Source organism: Varanus komodoensis, unplaced genomic scaffold (assembly GCF_004798865.1).
Source record: "Varanus komodoensis strain SLA01 unplaced genomic scaffold, ASM479886v1 scaffold80, whole genome shotgun sequence".
NCBI classification, from domain to species: domain Eukaryota; kingdom Metazoa; phylum Chordata; class Lepidosauria; order Squamata; family Varanidae; genus Varanus; species Varanus komodoensis.
Window position 1 is genome coordinate 867395 of NW_025336482.1, and position 20959 is coordinate 888353.

A 20959-nucleotide genomic window follows, 5' to 3' on the forward strand; every position below is an offset into this window, starting at 1 on the left:
TGGGACCTGTCACAATTCACAGCACTTGACTGTTTATCTGCTAATCAATCACTAAACACACCTGTATCTCTGGCACAGCTACTGATCTGCAACCTGCGCTGATTTACTGAGCTTTTTCCCCCCAGTAGGCCAACCATGGATAAATCGAAGAAAAGTTTCTGAAGAAAACCGAACGTTTAATGGTACGTGGGTAGATCCATTTGCTTTTACTGCTGAGGAACTTATGAGGCTTGCTGTTTAATGCATGCAGCCCTTCAGCACTAACTTTGACTCTGCAGGAAGCTGTTCTCCTATTCAAAATATATGAAAGGAGTTCTACTAGTTTATAATGTAAGATTAAAAATAACTGTTTTTAGTGACTGAACAAGAGCAGGAGCTAAATCATAATGTAGATCTACTTCCTTGTTTTAAGAAGATTCTTATAAAAATTCCAGCAACATTATTACACAGGGAGAGGGATGTTTGTTCAATATTTCACCAGACTATTATTTATATTTCTTGTATTGCAGAAACTCTATTTACTGTATGAAAGTATCAATTAGTCCCTTTTTCATTCAGGTTGACAGCTGATTGCACCCTCCAGTCCACGTGATAAAAGGATGAGGGCACAAAGAAGCAGTCAGCATTTTTGGTTTGCTGCAGGTGGATAATTCAAGTTTGGCTTTTTATTTCATAAATACGAGGAGGAATCAGATAGACATTGAGTATTTTATTTGAAAGTAACCTTCAACCCAGCATCTTTTTTTTGGCGGGGGGGGGGGTCAAAATGCTTTTGTTGCATGCAGAAATAAAAATTTGTTTTCTCTGTAGCAGTTCATTGATTTCATAAATGCAACACACTGAAGTTTTTTTTATACATAGAATAAAAGTAAAAAACGATATATGCAGTGTTATCTTCATTTTAGATGTCAAAAAGGTTTTGTGGCTCCCGGTGTTTCCTTTTGTGTGGGAAACGGGTCCAAATGGCTCTTTGAGTGTTAAAGGTTGCCGACCCCTGCTCTATACAGTCAATAAAAACTAGACCAGGAGCTGACTGTGGCTCAGATCATGAGCTTCCGGTTCCAAAATTTAGGCTTAAATTGAAGAAAGTAGGGGAAAGCACTAGGCCACTCAGGTATGACCTAAATCATATCCCCGAGGAATATACAATAGAGGTGACAAATAGATTTAAGGAATTAGATCTGATAGAGTGCCTTAAGAACTATGGATGGAAGTTTGCAACATTGTACAAGAGGCAGCAACTAAAGCCATCCCAAAGAAAAAGAAATGCAAGAAAGCAAAATGGCTGTCTGAGGAAGCTTCACAAATAGCTGAGGAAAGAAGGAAAGCGAAAGGCAAGGGAGAAAGAGAAAGACACACCCAATTGAATGCAGAATTCCAGAGAATAGCTAGAAGAGATAAGAAGGCCTTCTTCAATGAACAGTACAAAGAAATAGAAGAAAACAATAGAATAGGGAGGACCAGAGATCTCTTCAAGAAAATTGGAGATATGAAGGGAATATTTCATGCAAAGATGGGCGTGATAAAGGACCAAAATGGCAGGGACATAACAGGGGCAGAAGAGATTAAGAAGAGGTGGCAAGATTACACAGAAGAACTGTAAAAGAAAGAGCTTAACATCCCTGAGAACCAGGATGGGGTGGTCACTGCCCTCGAGCCAGACATCCTGGAAGGTGAAGTCAAATGGGCCTTAGGAAGTCCAAGCAACAACAAAGCTGGTGGAGGAGACAATATTCCAGCTCAGTTGTTCCAAATCCTAAAAGACGATGCAGTAAAACTGCTACACTCAATATGCCAGCAAATTTGGAAAACTCAGCAGTGGCCACAGGATTGGAAAAGGTCAGTTTACATTCCGATCCCAAAGAAGGGCAATGCCAAAGATTGTTCAAACTGCTGCTCCATTGCACTCATTTCACATGCTAGCAAAGTTATGCTCAGAATTCTACAAGCTGGGCTCCAGCAGTATGTGGATCGATAACTACCAGAATTACAGGTAGGAGTTTAGGCAACAGAATTACAGGCAAGAGGCAGAGGAACTAGAGATTAAATTGCCAACATATACTGGATCATGGAGGAAGCTAGGGAGTTCCAGAAAAACATCTACTTCTGCTTCATTGACTATGCTAACGCCTTTGATTGTGTGGATCACAACAAATTGTGGCAAGTTCTTAAAGGGATGGGAGTATCGGACCATCTTATGTGTCTCTTGAGAAACCTGGATGCGGGTCAAGAAGCAACAGTGAGAACTGGACACGGAACCACTGATTGGTTCAAAATTGGGAAAGGAGTTCGGCAAGGCTGAGCACAAACATTGACTTGAACCTCAGCCTCAAGAAAACTAAGATCATGGCATCCGGTCCTCTCACTTCCTGGCAAAAAGAAGGGGAAGAAATGGAGATAGTGACAGTTTTTATTTTCCTGGGCTCCAGGATCATCACAGACAGGGAGTGCAGCCAAGAAATTAAAAGATGCTTGCTCCTAGGGAGGAAAGCTATGGCAAATCTAGACAGCATACTAAAAAGCAGAGACATCACCCTGCCAATAAAAGTGCATATAGTCAAGGCTATGGTTTTCCCAGTTGCAATGTATGGCTGTGAAAGCTGGACCATAAGGAAGGCTGAGCACCGAAGAATCGAGGCCTTTGAATTGCGGTGCTGGAGGAGATGCCTGCGAGTCCCTTGGACCGCAAGGCAATCAAACCGGTCAGTCCTGGAGGAGATCAACCCTGACGGCTCTTTAGAAGGTCAGATAGTGAAGATGGAACTCAAATACTTTGGCCACCTAATGAGAAGGAAGGACTCCCTGGAGAAGACCCTGATGCTGGGCACAATAGATGGCAAAAGAAGGAGGGGACGGCAGAGGATGAGGGGGCTGGATGGGGTCACTGGGGCAGTCGGCGTGAGCTTGAGTGGACTCCGAGGGATGGTGGAGGGCAGGGAGGCCTGGAGGAGTGTTGTCCATGGGGTTGCGATGTGTCGGACGTGACTTCGCAACTAACAACAAGAACAATCTCATTTCTCAGACTCTTGTGTTGCCCCATTGATGATTTTCCAAACTGGCGCTTGCCCCCATGCAGGGAACCTGAGGTTGCTGCTACAACATTTACCACCTTTTAAGGTTGTTTCCATGCCAACCAGTAACAAAGGGATCGTTGTTACAAGAAAACCCGTGGTAACGGAGCTGCTCTCACCTGCCCGGGCGGTCCGGCCCACCCGGTGGACGTAGATTTTCGGGAGGCCTGGGGTGTTGTGGTTGATGACCACTTGGACCGTGGGGATGTCAAGCCCCCTAAATCCAAAGCAAACACACAGAGGAGGGGGTTGGGGTTAGGCACACGAGGCTGGCCAAGTCCCTTCTCTGCTAAAGAGCCCTCGGGTGGAAGGAACACAGCAAACTGCAGAAAACCCCCTCACCTACCTGGCTGCCACGTCGGTAGCAATTAGGATCTTAAAGACGCTGGATTTGAACTTGGCCAGTGCAGCAAAACGTTGCTTCTGCCAACGAGAATCAGAGAGGAGGCAGCGAAGTCACGGGGGGGTGTTGAAAGCTTGCTGAAGCAGGGCTGGCCCTGTGCTGTGACCTGCACCAGGGACAGCCCAAGGGAACGCCCCCCCCGCCCCACTGTTGTCTTCACTCACCTGCTTCATGCTGGAATGGAGAGCCACCGAGGGGAAGTTGAACTTTCTGAGCATCATGTTCAGAATCTGGCAGTTCCTGCAAAATCCAGAAGGCCGAGCCATCTCAATACAGCCGGCAGCAGGGCAAGAGCCAGCCTGCAAGAGACGTGCTTTGGGGGCGGGGGGGGGGGGACTCTGCAGCTGCTTGGGAACACCCTCACTGCACCCTGCTCTCCCAACTGAGACAAAACTGAAAGTAGACAGAGGGTCAGACCTTGGTTCAGTGGGGTGAATCATGCGCTCACTGGCCTCCTGCTGGCCTGCCGTGAGGATAAAGCTTTCCACTGCCAGCAGGTACAGCAGAATTTGTTCTGCTGCCTGAACTAATTCCCAGTGCAAAAACAGCATGGGACGGATGAGGCATCTGCCTTCCGTGCTGAGGAGCGGGCAGAATCCTACGCTGCACCCAAAGGCAGCAGGTTCGGTTAGGGAGCACAGACCAGGCCAAGCGGCATGGCACTCTCCCCTCCATCACGAGGCTGCCACCTTTCAGCATCCGCTACCTGACGTAAAAGCGTCACCCCGCCTCGTGGCAGGGCCAGCCCGGATCCGCAAGATGTCTTGTGCAAGCCAGCGAAAAAGGATGACTGCAGCTTGATCTCCAGGAAAAGTAGGAACAGTCTACAGTGGCACCTGGGCTCACGAACTTAATCCATTCCAGAACTCTGGTTGCGACCCAAATTGGTTGTAAGCCAAGTCAAATTTCCCCATAAGGTTCAATGTAAATGAGGTTAATCTGTTCCGGGTTTTGTTTTTTGTTTTTAATCAGAAAAATTTGAAGCAAAGTGACAAAGAACAACAAATTAACAAAGTACAGTACAGTAGACAGCACTAACCTAGGTCTGGGGGGAGGGTATTGTTTGGAGGGAAAGTCCAAACCATAATCGTGCGATGGCGATCATGCAGGGAAGACGGCTGCGATCGTGTTCGTGCGGCAACATGGCCGTGATCGCGGTCGTCTTCTGATGTGGAGTTTGCAACCTGAAGCAAAATTTTTCTGAAATTTCTGTCTGCGACCCAATTTGGTCATGAAGTGAGGTGTTTGTGGGCCGAGGTACCGCTATATTTGTTCTGACACTGTTTTCTTTCTCAAGGAGAATGCCTTTATGCCATGAGGGTGCTTCTGTCTACCAAGCCAGCACTGGGCAATGACACTGCCCCTGTCTTAAGCAGTGGGAGTCAGGGAGGACCCAAAAAGACAGGAGCAGAGAGAGAATGCGTTAGACAGCGGTCACACTCACTTGCAGGTGTTGGTAAAAATGATGATAGACCAGTCTTCATGTTCATCCTGGAACGTCTGGACCAGGTGGACGAGGTAGGCATCCTTGACCTTCTCTGGCACCAACAGGTAACGCTGCTCCAGCTGCTCCACTGTCTGCACGCTGGGGGGGTGGGGGTGGGGGAGAGAGATCCCAGTGAAACTGAAGAAGAGTTGGGCGACTGCAGCATTTGTCTAATTGCTCCTTGGCACCCCAAAAGTATCAATTTCCTCCGGAGCTCCAAAATGACCCTCCAGACGCAATGTTGGAAGGGGGCAGGAAACTCACTCTGACATGGACTCCCAGAAGAACGGCCGGTTCATGGCGATTTGCTTGAGCTGGCTCAGCGTGTCTGTCAGTGTTGCGCTGAAGAGCATCGTCTGCCGGTTGGCGGGGACCGCTGCCAGGATGACCTCCAGGTCCTGGGTGAAGTCAGTGCAGCCCTGCTCCAGCAGCCGGTCGGCTTCGTCCAGAACCTGAGCCGGCGCAGGAGAAGAGTCACGAGGGGATTGCTGCTGGAGGACTGCGTGGGGACAGCTGGAACAAGACCCTTCCCTGCAGCCGCCTCAAGAAAGCTGAGCCACTCCCCTGGCAGCTTATTCCCAGCCGTGACCCCCCCCACCTTGGCCTGCACTGCTGCACTCCAGAGGTGACAGGACATGTTTTATCCTATCATGTTGAGCCGCATTTTTCTTACTGGAAGCTTCCAAACCGCCTTCAGCGACTGGCTGCCCTGCTGCAGCACACTTCTGACCAATCCTGGTGTGCAGCAGCTGGGAAAGATAGAGCCCAGCGCACTGAAGGGACACCAGCCTGGGGAAGTCCATTTTAAAAAGGAAGTCCTTCCTGCTGGGAAGGTGAGCTCACGGGGCAGGGAGGAGAGAACAGAGGGAATAACCATCGGCCCAATTTGCCGAAGGTGATGCTCTGTATTCTGCAGTTGTGCCCCCAGCGTGGAATCTGGGCTTCTGTCCGCCATCCACCCAAGCAAGTTTGTTGCCAGGCCTTAGGGCTCGGGGGGATGCAAGGGACAAGCCAAGCCTTGTCTGTGCTGCCCGCTCTAGAATTAAGACAATCCTGTGCACAACACCTTACCAAAAACTTGATCTTCTGAAGGCTGAAGGTGCTGGAACTCCGGAGGTGGTCAGCCAGCCGGCCTGGAGTCGCAATGACAACGTGGGGCTTCCGGGAAAGTTCTAGGGCCTGGGTCACCATATCTGCAATGCAAGCGGGGCCGTGCTTCAGTTCTCTCCAGAAGGAGAAAGCTCAAAACCTGCACACAAGCTCCCATCCCGCTATCTGCCAATACGCCGAGCAGCTTAAAAAAAAAATAAATCCGCTTGACAGATTGTCAAAGCAAGTTTTAACCGGATGGGTGTTGCAGGAAGCTCTCCGGTTCCCATATGCCGCTTACGTACCCATTCCGCCAACGATGATACAATCCTTCAAGCCCAACGGCTTCCCAAGGACACGGAACTGCTCAGCGATCTGGTAGGCCAGTTCCCTGCACAAAAAAAGTGGGACGAAGGAAAATAAGTTATCAAAAGAATGGTTTAAGCTAGGGGTCCTCAAACATTTTGAACAGAGGGCCAGCTGAAAGGTGCCAGAGATGGGTGGGGGGCGCAGGCCGGGGCAGGGGGGGTGCGCACGCAGAAAGGCAGGGGCGTGCGTGTGCAGAGATTGTTTTCTCCCAGCGAGTCCAAGGCGCCGGCTTGCTCACAAGGAGATCCTTTTCTCCGAGCGAGTCCAAAGCCATCTCCTTGCGAGCAAGCCAGCACCTCGCCATGGGCGCACACACGTGTAGCGAGCCATGGTGGGCTGGATAAATGGCTGCATCCAGCCCGCAGGCCGTAGTTTGAGGACCCATGGTTTCAACAATCCCTCTATGTCATCTATGAGAAACAGGCAGTAAACTCATCTATCTGCCCCTCATGTCTCTTGCAAATTGGCAGGTCCTTTTTTGGGTTGGTGAAAAGAGGAGACATGCCCTTACCTGGTTGGTGTCAGGACAAGGCAGAAAATACCATAAGGATCTTCCGAAAGCTTCTGCAGGATCGGCAGCACGAACGCAGCTGTCTTGCCACTTCCTGTCTTGGCACAGCCCATGCAGTCGCGGCCTGCAAGAGGCAAAACAGGGGTATTACCCTGAAAATGAAGTTTCCATTTGTTCCTTTGTGGTGCAGGAAAAACAATAAATAAAGTAACTTGGTGGACACAAAAAGGGGTGGATTTTGCTTGTGTCCAAAAGAACTCGATCATGGCCAATTTGGGTAGCATAAGAAATCTTGGAACCCCTGGAAGGAACAAAGTAAGAATGGGGATTTGGGAGCCCAGGGCAGCCACAGAGTGCAGAAAAAGTAAGCCGTCAAGCACTTGGCAGCCAATGCACAAGGCTGGACAAGGAATGGCGTGAAGTAGGCAGGTGAGCCTTAGAGTTCAAATTCAAAAGGCAACACAAAGAACGATGGAACGGCGCAGATCCTGAGAGTAACGCTGAGGAAGGTGAGGAGAGAAGCAGGGTCGTTCCGCCAGACCACCTCCCGTTTTCCTCTTCCCTCCCCATCTGCATTTCCTTTTATGCAGTGACTCTCAGCTGGGGCAGAGGCCTCCCTGCTGTTGCCCCAAAGCCCCTCTTAGGGCCTTTTCCGGTGGACTAGCAGGACTAAAACACTGTAATGCAATAACGTATGATAGGAAAAGCCAAGGGGGGTCTCGCTGCCGGGGGGGGGGCTTTCACGTGGGCGTGGCTTACAGATCTGAGGCAAGGCCTGGGGAAGAGGCAGGAGGGGCTGGTGGGCGGGGCCTAGGTGGGCAAGGGACTGCCGGGCGTGGCTTCAGGAGCTCAGAGGGCGGGGCTTTGGGAAGCGAGTTGCGAGGGGCGTGGCCCCAAGGAACGTTGGGGGGTGGGCGGGGCCCCTGAAGCTGTTAAGGCGGGCGTGGGAGGGGGCCTCGCGCCCCTGGCGGGGGGGTGGCTTACCCTGGAGCGCGGGCGGGATGCACGCCTCCTGCACCGGCGTGGGCCTCACCAGGCCCATCTGCTCCGCCTGCGCAGCCAGCCACGGAGCCAAGCCCAGCGCGCGGAAGGCGGCCATTCTCGAGGCTGGTGGTGCCGGCGCCGGCGGCACGCGGAGCTGCCTCACGGCGCCGGGGAAGCAAAAGAAAGAAGGACGCATGCGCCGTGGGAGCAATCCCAAGAGGCACCGCGGCGAGGCGGGGCCGCGCCGGTCACGTGCCACGCGCCTCTTCCCTTCGTGAAGTCGCTCTCGGGCGCCGGCTCGCGGAGACTCCGAGGACTGCTGCCTGACTACGACTCCCGGCACCCTTAGCGCCTGAACCGGGCCGGCGTTATAGCCTCACGAATCGGTTCTGCGAGCGACATCAGTGTTCTGCGTTCCCCTTGAACGTCCGTCCGTCCGTCCTGACCTAGACCCGCACGCTAAAAGAGCATCCGTGCATTGCGGGGTTAAGTCTGAGAGCCGGCGTGCTGCCGTGGTTAAGAGCGCGGGGCTGGGACTCAGGCGATCGGACTTCTAGTCCCGCTCAGCCGTGGCGCCCACACGGGGGCTTTGGGCAGTCAGACTCTCAGCCTAGCCTACCTCGCAACGTTGTTGTGGGGAACAAGATTGAGAGCAGGAGGAGGAGAAGGATGTAAACCGCTTTGAGCTCATTTTTATTTATTTATTTTTATTTATTTATTTATTTATGGATTTATATCCTGCCTTTTTCCTCAAAAGGCTCAAGGCAGCTTACATCATTCTCTTCCTCCATCTTATCCCCACAACAACAACCCTGCGAGGTAGGTTGGGCTGAGAGTCTGTGACTGGCCCAAAGTCACCCAGTTGGCTCCATGGCCGAGTGGGGACTAGAACCCAGGTTGTCTGAGTCCCAGTTCCATGCTCTTAACCACTACAAGCTCATGGGGGGGAAGCGGGATATAACTCCCATAAATAAATAAATAACGATCCACACGAGGCCAAGGCTTTATTGGGACCATCCGAAAATTGCCCAGGCAGGGCAAGAAACTAGGGGGCAGTTTCTGTATCCGCCCGTGCCGTTCAGCGTGGCGCTAGGTAAGCCCCTGGACGTCCAGCTCCTCGCGTCAGTCTAGATTTCCTCGCTCTACGCGTCGTTCTTCGCGCAGGGCCTTTCCGGCCTATTGAACCCTCTTAATGAAAGCCACTCCTCCCAGCAGGCCGCGCGCCTCTCCCTCTCCCGATTGGCCGGCCCGGGCGCCCTCCCGGCGCGCTTTGCGCCGCGCCTGCGCGCGAGGCAGCGGACGTGTCAGGGCTGCGGCGATGGCGGCCACGGGCGAGGCCGACGAGCTCTTCGACGTGCGGAACAGCTTCTACATCGGCGCCTCGCAGGCCGCCATCAACGAGGCGCAGCGCGTGAAGGTGAGGCGCGGCCGCCCCAAAGGGCTGGCCGGCGGTTGGCGGTATCCTCTGCGCTCTCCGTGCCGTACCCTTGCGTGCTGCGCCCTCGGAGGCAGCCCGCCTGGGGAGCTGTCAAGGCTTCCTTCCTGAAAGCCCGGCCCGGACTGCGCTACTCTGCCTCGCAGAGTTGTCGTGAGGGCAGAACGGAAAGGGGGGTTGTGGCAGCCGCCTTGCTTTCCTGGAAGTGCTCAGAGCAGGAAGTAGATGTAATTAGGCTTCGCCACGAGGGTGCTAGAACCCAGGTCTCGCAGACCTTCGTTCACCCCATCGCTTCACCGTGCCACCGTTTAATACTTGCAGTGTGTTTCTGTGATACCTTGGCCTACGGTAGTTTGCATCTCCCTAGCCTGCTCCAGAGGTTCCCAGAGCGAGACAGTCCTTGCTGTCAGACTTGAAATCTGCAAGGCAGCATGAAAGGAAAAGCAAGCGGGAGAGAAGAGCCTGATGCAGCCTGACTCAGGGGATCGTTTTTGGCTGCAGAACTTTTACGGAGGTCCTTTCTGGCTGGGAAGGGTAAAATGAAGCAGGCGGTAGCAATGCCTTCTTGAGCCCAATGTCTGGGCTCCCCCTTAAGTGATGCTGTAGAGTGCAGCTGCCCAGCAGGGCTGGATGAGGCTGAAGGCTGCAGTCCCACAGAACTTGCCGGAGTTGCACGTTAGGTGGGCTGTTTGTCTGTTTGTTTAGGCTGCCTAGGAAACGATTTTCCTTCTCTCTATTCCTTTCAGCCGTCAACTTCTGCGAAAGAAGTAGAGAGGGACGTTTTCTTGTATCGTGCCTACATTGCCCAGGTAAGGCTAATGGATTGGTGTGAGACAGTAGAGGGAAGCTGCTTCCAGACCTGGCAGTTGTTCCTGAAACTGTGGGGTGTTTTAGCTTTGAAGGTGTGATGTTTGTTTATAGAAGATCATTGTCCCTCAATTTCCTGCCAAGATAGGCTTCCAAAGTGGTTTACAATTAAAATCCACAAAAAACATGAGTTGCGCGTCATTTTTGTTAAATAGCCAGTGAGGCATCATTTAGCAACTTTTGTTGGTGTTGATGTTGCTAGTCATAAAGTCGCCATTGCGACCCCATGGACAACATTCCTCCAGCCCCTCCTGTCCTCCACTATCCCCCGGAGTCCGCCTAAGCCCACGCCAGCTGCTTCAGTGACTCCATCCAGCCACCTCATCCTCTGCCGCCCCCTTCTTCTGCCTTCAATCCTTCCCAGCATCAGGCTCTTCTCCAGGGAGTCCTTCCTTCTCATTAGGTGGCCAACGTATTTGAGTTCCATCTTCAGGATCTGGCCTTCTAAAGAGCAGTCAGGGTTGATCCCCTCTAAGACTGACCGATTTGATCACCTTGCAGTCCAACGGACTTGCAGGAGTCTCCTCCAGCACCACAATCCAAAGGCCTCAATCCTTCGGTGCTCAGCCTTCCTTATGGTCCAGCTTTCACAGCCATACATTGCAACTGAGAAAACCATAGCCTTGACTATATGCACTCTTGTTGGCAGGGTGATGTCTCTGCTTTTTAGTATGCTGTCTAGATTTGCCAGAGCTTTCCTCCCAAGAAGAAAGCATATTTTAATTTCTTGGCTGCAGTCCCCATCTGTGGTCATCTTGGAGCCCAGGAAAATAAAATCTGTCACTCCCTCCATTTCTTCCCCTTCTATTTGCCAGGAAGTGAGAGGACCGGAGACTATGATCTTAGTTTTCTTGATGTTGAGTTTCAAGCCAACTTTTGCTCTCTCCTCTTTCACTTGCATCAAGATGCTCTTTAGTTCCTCTTCACTTTGGCATTAGAGTGGTATCATCTGCATATCTGAGGTTGCTGATATTTCTCCTGGCAGCTTGTGATTCATCCAGCCCCACCTTTCTCTCTGCATATAAATAGACAAGGTGACAGTATACAGCCTTGCTGAACTCCTTTCTCAATTTTGAACCAATCAGTGGTTCCGTGTCCAGTTCTCACTGTTGCTTCTTGACCCGCATTTAGGTTTCTCAAGAGACAAATAAGATAGTCTGGTACTCCCATCTCTATAAGAACTTGCCACAATTTGTTGTGATCCACACAATCAAAAGATTTAGTATAGTCAATGAAGCAGAAGCAGATGTTTTTCTGGAACTCCCTAGCTTTCTCCATGATCCAGCGTATGTTGGCAATTTGATCTCTAGTTCCTCTGCCTCTTTGAAATCCTGCCTGTACTTCTGGTAGTTCTTGGTCCACATACTGCTGGAGCCCAGCTTGTAGGGTTTTGAACATAACTTTGCTGGCATGTGGAATGAGTGCAATGGTGCGGTAGTTTGAACATTCTTTGGCATTGCCCTTCTTTGGGATGGGAATGTAAACTGACCTTTTCTAATCCTGTGGCCACTGTTGAGTTTTCCAAATTTGCTGGCATATTGAGTGCAGCACTTTTACTGCATCATCTTTTAGGATTTGGAACAGCTGAGCTGGAATACTGTCTCCTCCACTAGCTTTGTTGTTGCTAAGATGTCTGGCTCGAGGTCAGCGACCACCCCATCCTGGTTATCAGATTATTAAGATTAAGATCTTTTTAAGGTTATTAAGATCTTTCTTGTATAGTTATTCTGTGTAATCTTGCCACCTCTTCTTAATCTCTTCTTCCTCTGTTAGGTCCCTGCCATTGTTGTCCTTTATCATGTCCATCTTTGCATGAAACATTCCCTTCATATCTCCAATTTTCTTGAAGAGATCTCTAGTCTTCCCCATTCTACTTTCCCCCCCTCTATTTCCTTACAGTGTTTATTGAAGAAAGCCTTCTTATCTCTTCTCGCTATTCTCTGGAATTCTGCATTCAATTGTGTGTATCTTTCTCCTTTGCCTTTCACTTCCTTTCTTTCCTCAGCTATTTGTAAAGCTTTCTCAGACAGCTATTTTGCTTCCTTGCATTTCTTCTTTGGGATGGTTTGAGTTGCTACCTCTTGTACAATGTTGTGAACTTCCATCCATAGTTCTTCATTTTGCAAGAAGAAGCTCATGATCTGAGCCAGAGTCAGCTCCTGGTCTAGTTTTTACTGACTGTATAGAGCTTCTCCATCTTTGGCTGCAGAGCACATAGTCAATCTGATTTCTGTGTTGACCATCTGGTGATGTCCATGTGTAGAGTCATCTCCTGGGTTGTTGGAAAAGAGTGTTTGCTATGACCAGCGTCTTTTCTTGACAAAATTCTGCCAGCCTGTGCCCTGCTTCATTTTGTACTCCAAGGCCAAACTTGCCTGTTATTCTGGTTATCTTTTGGCTTCCTACTTTATCATTCCAATCCCCCATGATGATGAGGACATCATTTTTGGTGTTGATTCTAGAAGGTGTTGTAGGCCTTCATAGAACCGGTCAACTTCAGCCTCTTCAGCACCAGTGGTTGGGGCACAGACTTGGACTCCTGGGATGCTGAATGGTTTGCCTTGGATTTGAACTGAGATCATTCTCTCATTTTGGAGATTGTATCCCAGTACTGCTTTTCCTACTCATTTATTGACTATGAAGGCTGCTCCATTTCTTGTGAGGGATTCTTGCCCACAGTAGTATACCTGATGGTCACCTGAATTAAATCCACCCTTTCCTATCCATTTTAGTTCACTGATTCCCAAGATGTTGATGTGCAGTCTTGTCATCTCTTGTTTGACCACGTCCAGCTTGCCTTGATTCATGGATCTTGCATTCCAGGTTCCTGTGGAGTATAGATTTTCCAGCATCGGACTCTCCTTTCACCACCAGACACATCCGGAGCTGAGTGTCCTCTCGGCTCTGACCCAGTCGCTTCACTCTTTCTGGCGCTACTAGTACTAGCCCTCCGCTCTTCCCCAGTAGCACATTGGACACCTTCCGACCTGAGGGGCTCATCTTTGGCGTCATATCTCTTTGCCTTTTGGTACTGTCCATGGGGTTTTCATGGCAAAGATACTAGAGTGGGTTGCCATTTCCTTCTCCAGTGGATCACCTTTTGTCACAGCTCTCTGCTATGACCTGTCCGCCTTGGGTGCCCCTGCACGGCATAGCTCATAGCTTCATTGAGCTACGCAAGCCCCTTCGCCACGGCAAGGCAGTGATCCATGAGGGGGTTAGCAAGTTTACCAAATAATAAAGGCTTAGCACCATGTCTCTCCCTCAAGAACATAAATATTTGAGTTTGTGGAGGCATTCCTGAGGCTTCTTCTGACTTTTGCCAGCTGATGGCACAGTCCGGATTCAAAAAAGTCTTCCTTATTTTGATTTCCTACTGGAGGTTTATGTGTTCAAATTCTAGCCTGCCCATTCACCAGAATGACTCCCTGGGTGGGAGGTTTGCGTACAGCTCCTAGCCCATGTAGCCTATCTTTGAGGAGTCCGAGTTCAGCAACATCTAGCGGGCCATCCGTTTCCCTCCCAGCCTCCTTAGGACAGGATTTCCAAGGCAGCCTGTTTGGGCTCCGCCATCATGAATTCATATTCAAGCTTTGTAGAAATAAGATCCCGTTCTCTCTCTTCTTTTTATCTCCCCTTCTCTCTCTCTCGCTCTCGCTCCCACGCACAGCGAAAATACGGTGTGGTGCTAGATGAAATCAAGCCCAGTGCTTGTCCAGAACTCCAGGCTGTGCGGATGTTTGCCGAATACCTTTCCAACGAGCGCCAAAGGTGAGTAGGACTCTCGCCTGGTGGAGATGAGGGTCCTTTCCTGGAAACGCACCTGTTCCTTAGCAGGGCGGAGGTGCAGGTGTGTGTCCTGTGTCCCTTGTTTAAAATCCCAGGGCCCTCTACACTTGGGCTGATCTTGAAACGTTTCAGCGTTTCAGCCTGGCTTAGGAGTCACTGCCTAGCTTGAAATCCGCAAGGAGGCAGATTCTGCCCTGGTATTAAAACTGCTGCAGCCGCTGCCAGTTTGTTTGCAGAGCTGACTGTAGGACTGGCCGGTCCCTCTTATTTCGCTCTTTTCAAAAGCAGGACCCACTGATCTACCAGTGCAGGCAGGACCGTGTCGTGGCTGGCTACGGATGATGGGGTTGTGCGGGCCCTGGGGTGTGGCCCGCTGGCCGAAGCCTTACTGGGGTTTTCTTGCCCTGCTCTGCTGCCCCTTCCCCAAGGAGGCCCATTGGAATAAATCTCTGGTTTTTTGAGGCAGCCTCAAAACACCTTTTTTTCTAGGCCTTCCAGCTTCAAATAAGAGTTTGTGACTTCAGCAACTACTTGAAGAACATATTGCCACAATGTACCCTTTTCCCCTGAAAATAAGACCTAATCGGAAAATCAGCCCTAGCATGATTTTTCAGGATGCTCCTAATATAAGCCCTACCCCCAAAATAAGGCCCAGTTAAGAGCATCAGCCAGACGGATGCATTTAGTAAGTCTGTTGCAACACAGTTCGGGGTTTAGAAAGTTATGATGATGTTCCAGAAGAAAATGACATGACTGTATTTGAATAAATGTATATTTTTGTGCATGAATAAATGTATATTTTGTACATTAATAAATGTAGATAGTTATACATGGAAAAAATAAGATATCACCTGAAAATAAGCCCTAGTGTGCCTTATGGAGCAAAAATTAGTATAACACCTGATCTTATTTTCAGGAGACACTGTAGGAACTGGGATTATTAATCAATTCTGTTTCCCTCTTTGGCGTTCTCAGAGAAATCACTTTTACAATCATACAGACTAATTTTTTTTAAGTGCAGTGCTAAATACTGGTTGTGTTGTATTTCTGCATTGATCATGACTTGAGATTAAGCTTCAGGAAATAGTCTTAAAACTGGTTTCTGCCTCCATCTTTCCAGTTATCACTTTAATTCCGGAGATTCCATATAAATTACTTCAGCTGGCTGCATGACATCCTGTCTTTACTTAAATTCCAAAGAGAAGTTTCTTGCGTTGGGCTCACCCCAGCACTACCTCATCCTTGAGCTCCCAGACAGATTGCTTTTTAAAAGACTAGTCTTGTCCCTTTGGTTTTGGGGAAGTGTTTTCCAGCCATCCATTTTTATGACTTTGCCAAAATAATAAAGAAGCAGCATCCCCCTGCCCCATGGCTGCCATTTTGTTAGCATGCCCACAACACTCCCATGGTTCCAAACTACTGACCTTTTTTGGGGGCCCCTGGAAAAGCACAGTAAGTCCACCTAAGAAGTCAGCCCTGTGCTGTACCCGTTTCGTGGCATTGATCCTTGTGCGGTTTCCCTTCTCTTTCTTAAAGGGATGCAATTGTGGCTGAGTTGGACAAGAAAATGGCCAAGAGCGTGGACGTCACCAACACGACATTCCCGCTGATGGCAGCTTCCGTCTACTTCCACGATGGGAACCCGGATGCAGCGCTGCGTGCCCTGCACCAGGGGGAGAGCTTGGAGTGGTGAGTGCGATGATGTTAGTTTTTCTTGTCTGCATCAAGAATTGCCTGCAGAGCATCAATGCCGTCTCTCCTTGGTTGCAGACCATCTCGTGCCCCAAGAGAGGCAGAGACTTAGAAACATAGAAAGAGAGTGAGTCAGAAGGGGTCTCGCAGGCCATCTAGTCTGACCCCCGCCTCCAGCCTGTTCCGCTCACGACAGCCAGATGCATCCATTCCCTGAAAAACACAGAGACTTCTCTTCTATAATGCCATGCTTGTTTCATGGACCGGTTAGCCCACTTTATCTGAAAAGTTTTGGTTGGATAATTATTTTCCCCTGAGGGTGGCCAGGAAATTCCTTCAGATACTTTTGAATTCGAGCTCCATAATTTCTGACTATTGGCTTGACTGGGTGGGGTTGATGGGAGTGGAAGTCCCAGCTCTCCAGATGGTGCCAGATTGCATAGCCCTGTTTGATCTTAACCTGCTGCCCACCCGCCACTTTGTCAAACAGCATTTTCCACACCCATAATCCTTCACAGCTTCAGGGATTGGCAGGTCACCCCCAGGAAAAAGAACCCTGAAAGTATGTGTTGTTGTTGTTTTTCATTTTAGGGACAAATACGCTGCTTTTTTGTCCATATGCTCTAGGCGGTTCACAGAGTGACATAATTTATTCCAGAGGTGTAAAACTCCGGCCCAGGCTCCCGGGCCAACCACCTGGTGTTCTCCAGGTGGCACTGCCTGTCCCATGGGTCTCCCCCGTTTCCCCCAACCACAGATGGTTTGGTGGTCTCCCGGCCTTTGCATGTATCCTTGTCCATCCTGAACGGTAGAGCTGTGCCTGCCAAGGTGCTGGGTAACTTTCAGGAGGAGCACGTGCGAGAAACTCTGCTGCATTTTCTGGCCCCACCCCTTTGCCTGCAGCCCCGTGAGCTTCTGTGAAATGGAAGCTGGGTTGAGGTAGGAACTGTCCACCTGTGGAGGTCCTACGTGTCTTGAACAGGGAAGGATCCGAGGCCCCCAAAGCAGGCGAGGACTGCATCACCACGAGAAAGGTACCTTAAAGGTCCTCTAGTCCACCCCACGGCAGGAAACCCCTGCTTACAGCCGCCAGTGTCCTCCCAGCCACGTGATAATGGAATGCAGGCTTTCCTCTGCTCTCTTCCAGCATGGGGATGACCATCCAGATCCTGCTGAAGCTGGACCGCCTGGATCTGGCACGGTAAGAGCCCCGCGATGGTGCCACGTGTCCTGCCTCCTGGGGGCCTCCGCCGCCTCCTCCAGCTCGCCAGAGCTGGGAGTTGTTTGGGGGCCAACGCAAGTCACCGTGCCAGCAGCCCCCTTTGCGCCTCGGTACCCCATGAGCCTCACCTGCTGCTCCCCGTGCTCATGTTTTCTTCCTCTTCCTCTTCCTCTTCCTCTAGAAAGGAACTGAAAAAGATGCAAGAGCAAGACGAAGATGCCACCCTGACACAGTTGGCCACCGCCTGGGTGAACCTGGCCACGGTGGGTACCGCGTTCCAGGGCCGAAGGGGGTGCTTGACAGCCTCCTTCCTCACCCCCTTCCCCCTGGGTAGGATGGACTGCAGCTCCCCTCATCCCCTGCTAGTTGGACTTTTGGACCTGGGCTAAAGGTGAGGCTGCTTGGTGCAGTAGTTAGAGCAGTGCTGGCCTTCTGCTTCCACTAACCCTGACGACGGTCTGGATCGATAAGGCAGTAAGTTAAGATGGCCTTGTTTCTTAACGTGAAGAGATGTTGCAGGTGGAGGAGAGGAACAAAAAGGCTTCGTTTGACCTCCGACATACTCCAGTCTGGAAGGGGCAGTGAGCGAGCACGTGAATTCCCTCCGTGTGGGTTCTCCACTCCCCATTCTGACTGCTGCTCTGCTTTTCTTTTTTTTTCCAGGGGGGCGAGAAACTGCAGGATGCTTATTACATCTTCCAGGAGATGGCCGAGAAGTGGTCCCCCACCCTCCTGCTGCTGAACGGCCAGGCTGCCTGCTACATGGCCCAGGGCAAGTGGGAAGACGCGGAGGGTGTGCTTCACGAGGCCCTCGACAAGGTGGGTTCTTCCCACGGGAGAGAGGCCGGGCGAGAGTCCCGTCGAGAAGAGGACGGGAGCTCATGGGGTGACCTCGGTGAAGGAGAGCGGCCTGCCACTTCCACGCTTGTCTCCTCGCACCACGGGGAAAAGAGTTGCCCTGTCTTCAGCAGGGCGGCCTCTCAGATCGGAGGCCACACTCTTGACTGTCCTGTCCCTCGATCTCCTACAGGACAGCAGCCACCCGGAGACCCTGGTCAACTTCGTGGTCCTCTCACAGCACCTGGGGAAGCCCCCTGAGGTGAGCAAGCTCCTGGTGGAAGGGAAGAGCGAGCCTGCTCTGGGCTGCTCAGCAGTCCCCCCCACGCGAGAAGGGCCCTCGGTTTGCCTGGCAGAGGGTGGCTTGGGCGGTCCCACAGCTTCTGGAGAAGAATTGCCGCAGAAGCAGAGGGTCCCTGGCTTGACCTCTGCCATCTTCAGCCAAGGCTGGGGAAGAACAGGGCAAGTCACAGCCAGTTGATGCCAGTCTAGGCGAGCTGGAGGTCTGATGCAGCCAGCAGCACTTGTGCCAGGGGGCTCCATGGCCCTCATTCTTGGTTGCTCCAGAACGTTCCGGCGATCAAAGCTTTTGCGCCTGAGCCCTTCTCGACATGCTTTTAAAAGGGGGCATATTACGTGACTGTAATGAAGTCTTGGATTTTGGCAGGTCCCCCACTCTCCCTCCAGGAGTAATTCCCTGAATGTCTGTTGCCCTTTTAAGCAGAAAGCAGCACCCCCCAGGTCCCTTTCCTTCCCCCAAATCCCCAGCCGTTTGGCCTCTGTCCAAGCCACACCACAGGACGGGAGGATCAGCCTGTAGAGCCCGATGTTGCAAGAAAAACCCTCGCATGAAAATGCCTCGAAACATTTCACCTTTAATCCCCCTCTGGTGCATGTTCCCCCTCCATCACCCGCAAAGCCAATCCCCCCACCAGCCCCCATTCCTCCTCCCCAAAACGCTTTGTGCTGCTCAGGGTTCCTGGGCAACTTCCTCCAAATCCTGCACTGCTCAGTTGTGCTAATCATTATTCCCCAGAGCAGACGAAAGAGGCCAGAGGTGGCTCAGGTCAGCCCCCCGTCTGGCTCCTGCTGTGAGAGCAAATTTGTATGGAACATGCTCTGCCCCTTTGAACATTGCCCTTCTTTCGGAAAAGTGAAACAGCCTTTCCTCTGTCTTAAGGAGTAACTATCCGGGTTTTTTATTGGAGAATTTTATCCAACCCCCATTTTTCTCTCTCCTCTCCCCACCTCTCTGCTTTTCCCATTGTGCTTATTTTGTACCTCTCAAACTGCTTGTTTAAGCTGCTCCAATGGTTTTTGAATTCTATTTGTAAATTGTGTGTATTTATGCTTTTTATTGCATCCATGGTTTGTGCTTTCTGTGAATTGCCATGACCCACCTAGAACACTTTGGCTATAATACTAACTATAAGAATCTCGTTTCCCCTTCTGGCGGCATCTTACTATTTCTGTCCCTTCTGCATTCTCTCTTTTCAAGGTTACCAACCGGTACCTGTCGCAACTGAAGGATGCTCACCGCAACCACCCTTTCATAAAGGAGTACCAGGCCAAGGTAATGCGTCTTTTTTCCTTGCATCTCTCCACTGAGGCTGCTGCTTTGAGTTTTGGGCCCTGTCACTGATAAAAGAAAGCTGCATTGAAACAAAGGACAACCATTCCGGCACAGATCGTGCTGATCCTTTGACGGAGAAGCCCTTTGTCCTTGAATTAGGACAGTCGGTTTTTGTCGCACTGCATTTGTTAACGGTCCTTCCTCAGGGTCTCAGCAAGGACTGTGCTGTGAAGGCACACGCTTGATGATGGAATTGCTGCCTTCTTTCTTTATTCTCCTTCTGCCCATCACTGCTCACAGCCCTTCCCACGCCACCGGTGAATGCCCCATTTCAGCCGGCTTGCTGCGGTGCTTCAGAGGGTGTGGGAAGGAAGGAGGCCGGGGCTGCAGGGGTGCCTTGTCTCCTGCTCTCCCCAGTCTCTTCCCCTCCCTGCTCACCCATTCGAGGACACTTTGCAGCCGACAGACACAGCAGTAACTTTTTGCGGGGAGAGGGAACCGAGTGCAGATCCCCAGCCGCAGGCACAGGGCTGCGCTTCCGATCTTGAATCTCTGACTCCGAAGAATATTGTGGCCCCATGGATGCAGTCTGTGGGGGCACAGGCGCTCTCTCTCTAAGATGCCGAAGGACTGTTTCGGCTGCGAGAGACAGCAAGGGGACCCTAGAGAAATCTTTGAACTCGCCTCCTGAATGCATGCATTCAGTTCAATTCATGAATGCATAAAATTGCATTATGTTGTTTCAATTGTTGCAAACCTTTGAGAGCTACTGAGGAATCCAAGCATAAGAAAAGCCCCGCTGGGCCAGATGCAAGGCCCATCCAGTCCGGCACTCTGTTCACGTGGAGGCAAGCCAGCTCTCGCAGGAGCCCCCAAGCAGGATGGGTGCCAGACCTCCCCCTGCCCAGCTTCTCCGCAACTGGGGTATGCAGGCAGGCTGGCTGCTCTGGCCCAGGAAGGTGGCAGGCAACCAGCATGGCTACTAGCCCCAGATAGCCGCCTCCTCTAAAACAGCAGAGCAGCGATTTTTAAAAAATCGTAATATTGAAGCAAATAGTTGGAGGAAGACAGGAAAGGAAAGAGCACTGCACTTCTGGGCCAATACTGAAGAGAAGACCAGAGCAGGTAACACAGAGCCAACGAACTTGGATAGTTCAGGGGCACAAGCTCCTTCGCCCGTTTATTTCTTGCAGCAGTGCAGCAGTGATCGGCCAGCGCACTGACACCCCTCTCTTGTCGGATCAGACTGATTCAGAATTCCCTTGTTGATCCTTCCCCTTAAAATTAAAACCACCTTTCTCCCGCCCCATTCCCTTCTGAAGGAAAATGAATTTGACCGCCTGGCCATCCAGTTCGCCCCCTGCGCGTGAGACCGGCTGCACAAGAGGACCTCCCAACAGGGGACAGGATGCGGCCCTGGAGAAGTGCGGGAGTCGGCTCCTCCCTCGTATGGCGAAATGTGTGTCCATCAGCCACAGGCACCACCGAGTTGTCCCTTTCCGCTGCGTTTTTGGCGCGCCTGTGAAAAGCGAGCACCGTGAGAAACCTACCATTAAACATTCCCAATAAAATTTCCATTAGATTTACCTTGCCAATCACAGAGATATTAATCGCCTTATATAAACATTTAC

General features: G+C 51.0%; 2 protein-coding genes across 2 annotated transcripts in view; one reads left to right on the forward strand and one right to left on the reverse strand.

The window, feature by feature from the left end:
- The window catches only part of DDX49 (DEAD-box helicase 49), an 11856-nt gene extending 3768 nt beyond the window's left edge, over positions 1-8088 (reverse strand). The window contains exons 1-9 of the mRNA XM_044456018.1: positions 7914-8088; positions 6930-7053; positions 6355-6440; positions 6032-6153; positions 5225-5412; positions 4919-5059; positions 3639-3714; positions 3418-3494; positions 3191-3288 (exon numbers count right to left, since the gene is read on the reverse strand). Coding sequence (XP_044311953.1) covers positions 3191-3288; positions 3418-3494; positions 3639-3714; positions 4919-5059; positions 5225-5412; positions 6032-6153; positions 6355-6440; positions 6930-7053; positions 7914-8028 — 1027 coding nt within the window. The 5' untranslated portion in view covers positions 8029-8088. The remainder of the gene's footprint in view (positions 1-3190; positions 3289-3417; positions 3495-3638; positions 3715-4918; positions 5060-5224; positions 5413-6031; positions 6154-6354; positions 6441-6929; positions 7054-7913) is intronic.
- Positions 8089-9199: 1111 nt separating this feature from the next.
- COPE (COPI coat complex subunit epsilon) lies at positions 9200-20914 on the forward strand. Its single transcript, XM_044456025.1, has 10 exons — positions 9200-9330; positions 10095-10157; positions 13886-13986; positions 15541-15693; positions 16844-16897; positions 17100-17181; positions 17582-17737; positions 17949-18017; positions 19254-19328; positions 20651-20914. Exons 1-10 carry the CDS (start codon positions 9232-9234, stop codon positions 20696-20698), a joined length of 900 nt encoding a protein of 299 aa, XP_044311960.1. The 5' UTR covers positions 9200-9231; the 3' UTR covers positions 20699-20914.
- The last annotated feature ends 45 nt before the right edge of the window (positions 20915-20959 follow it).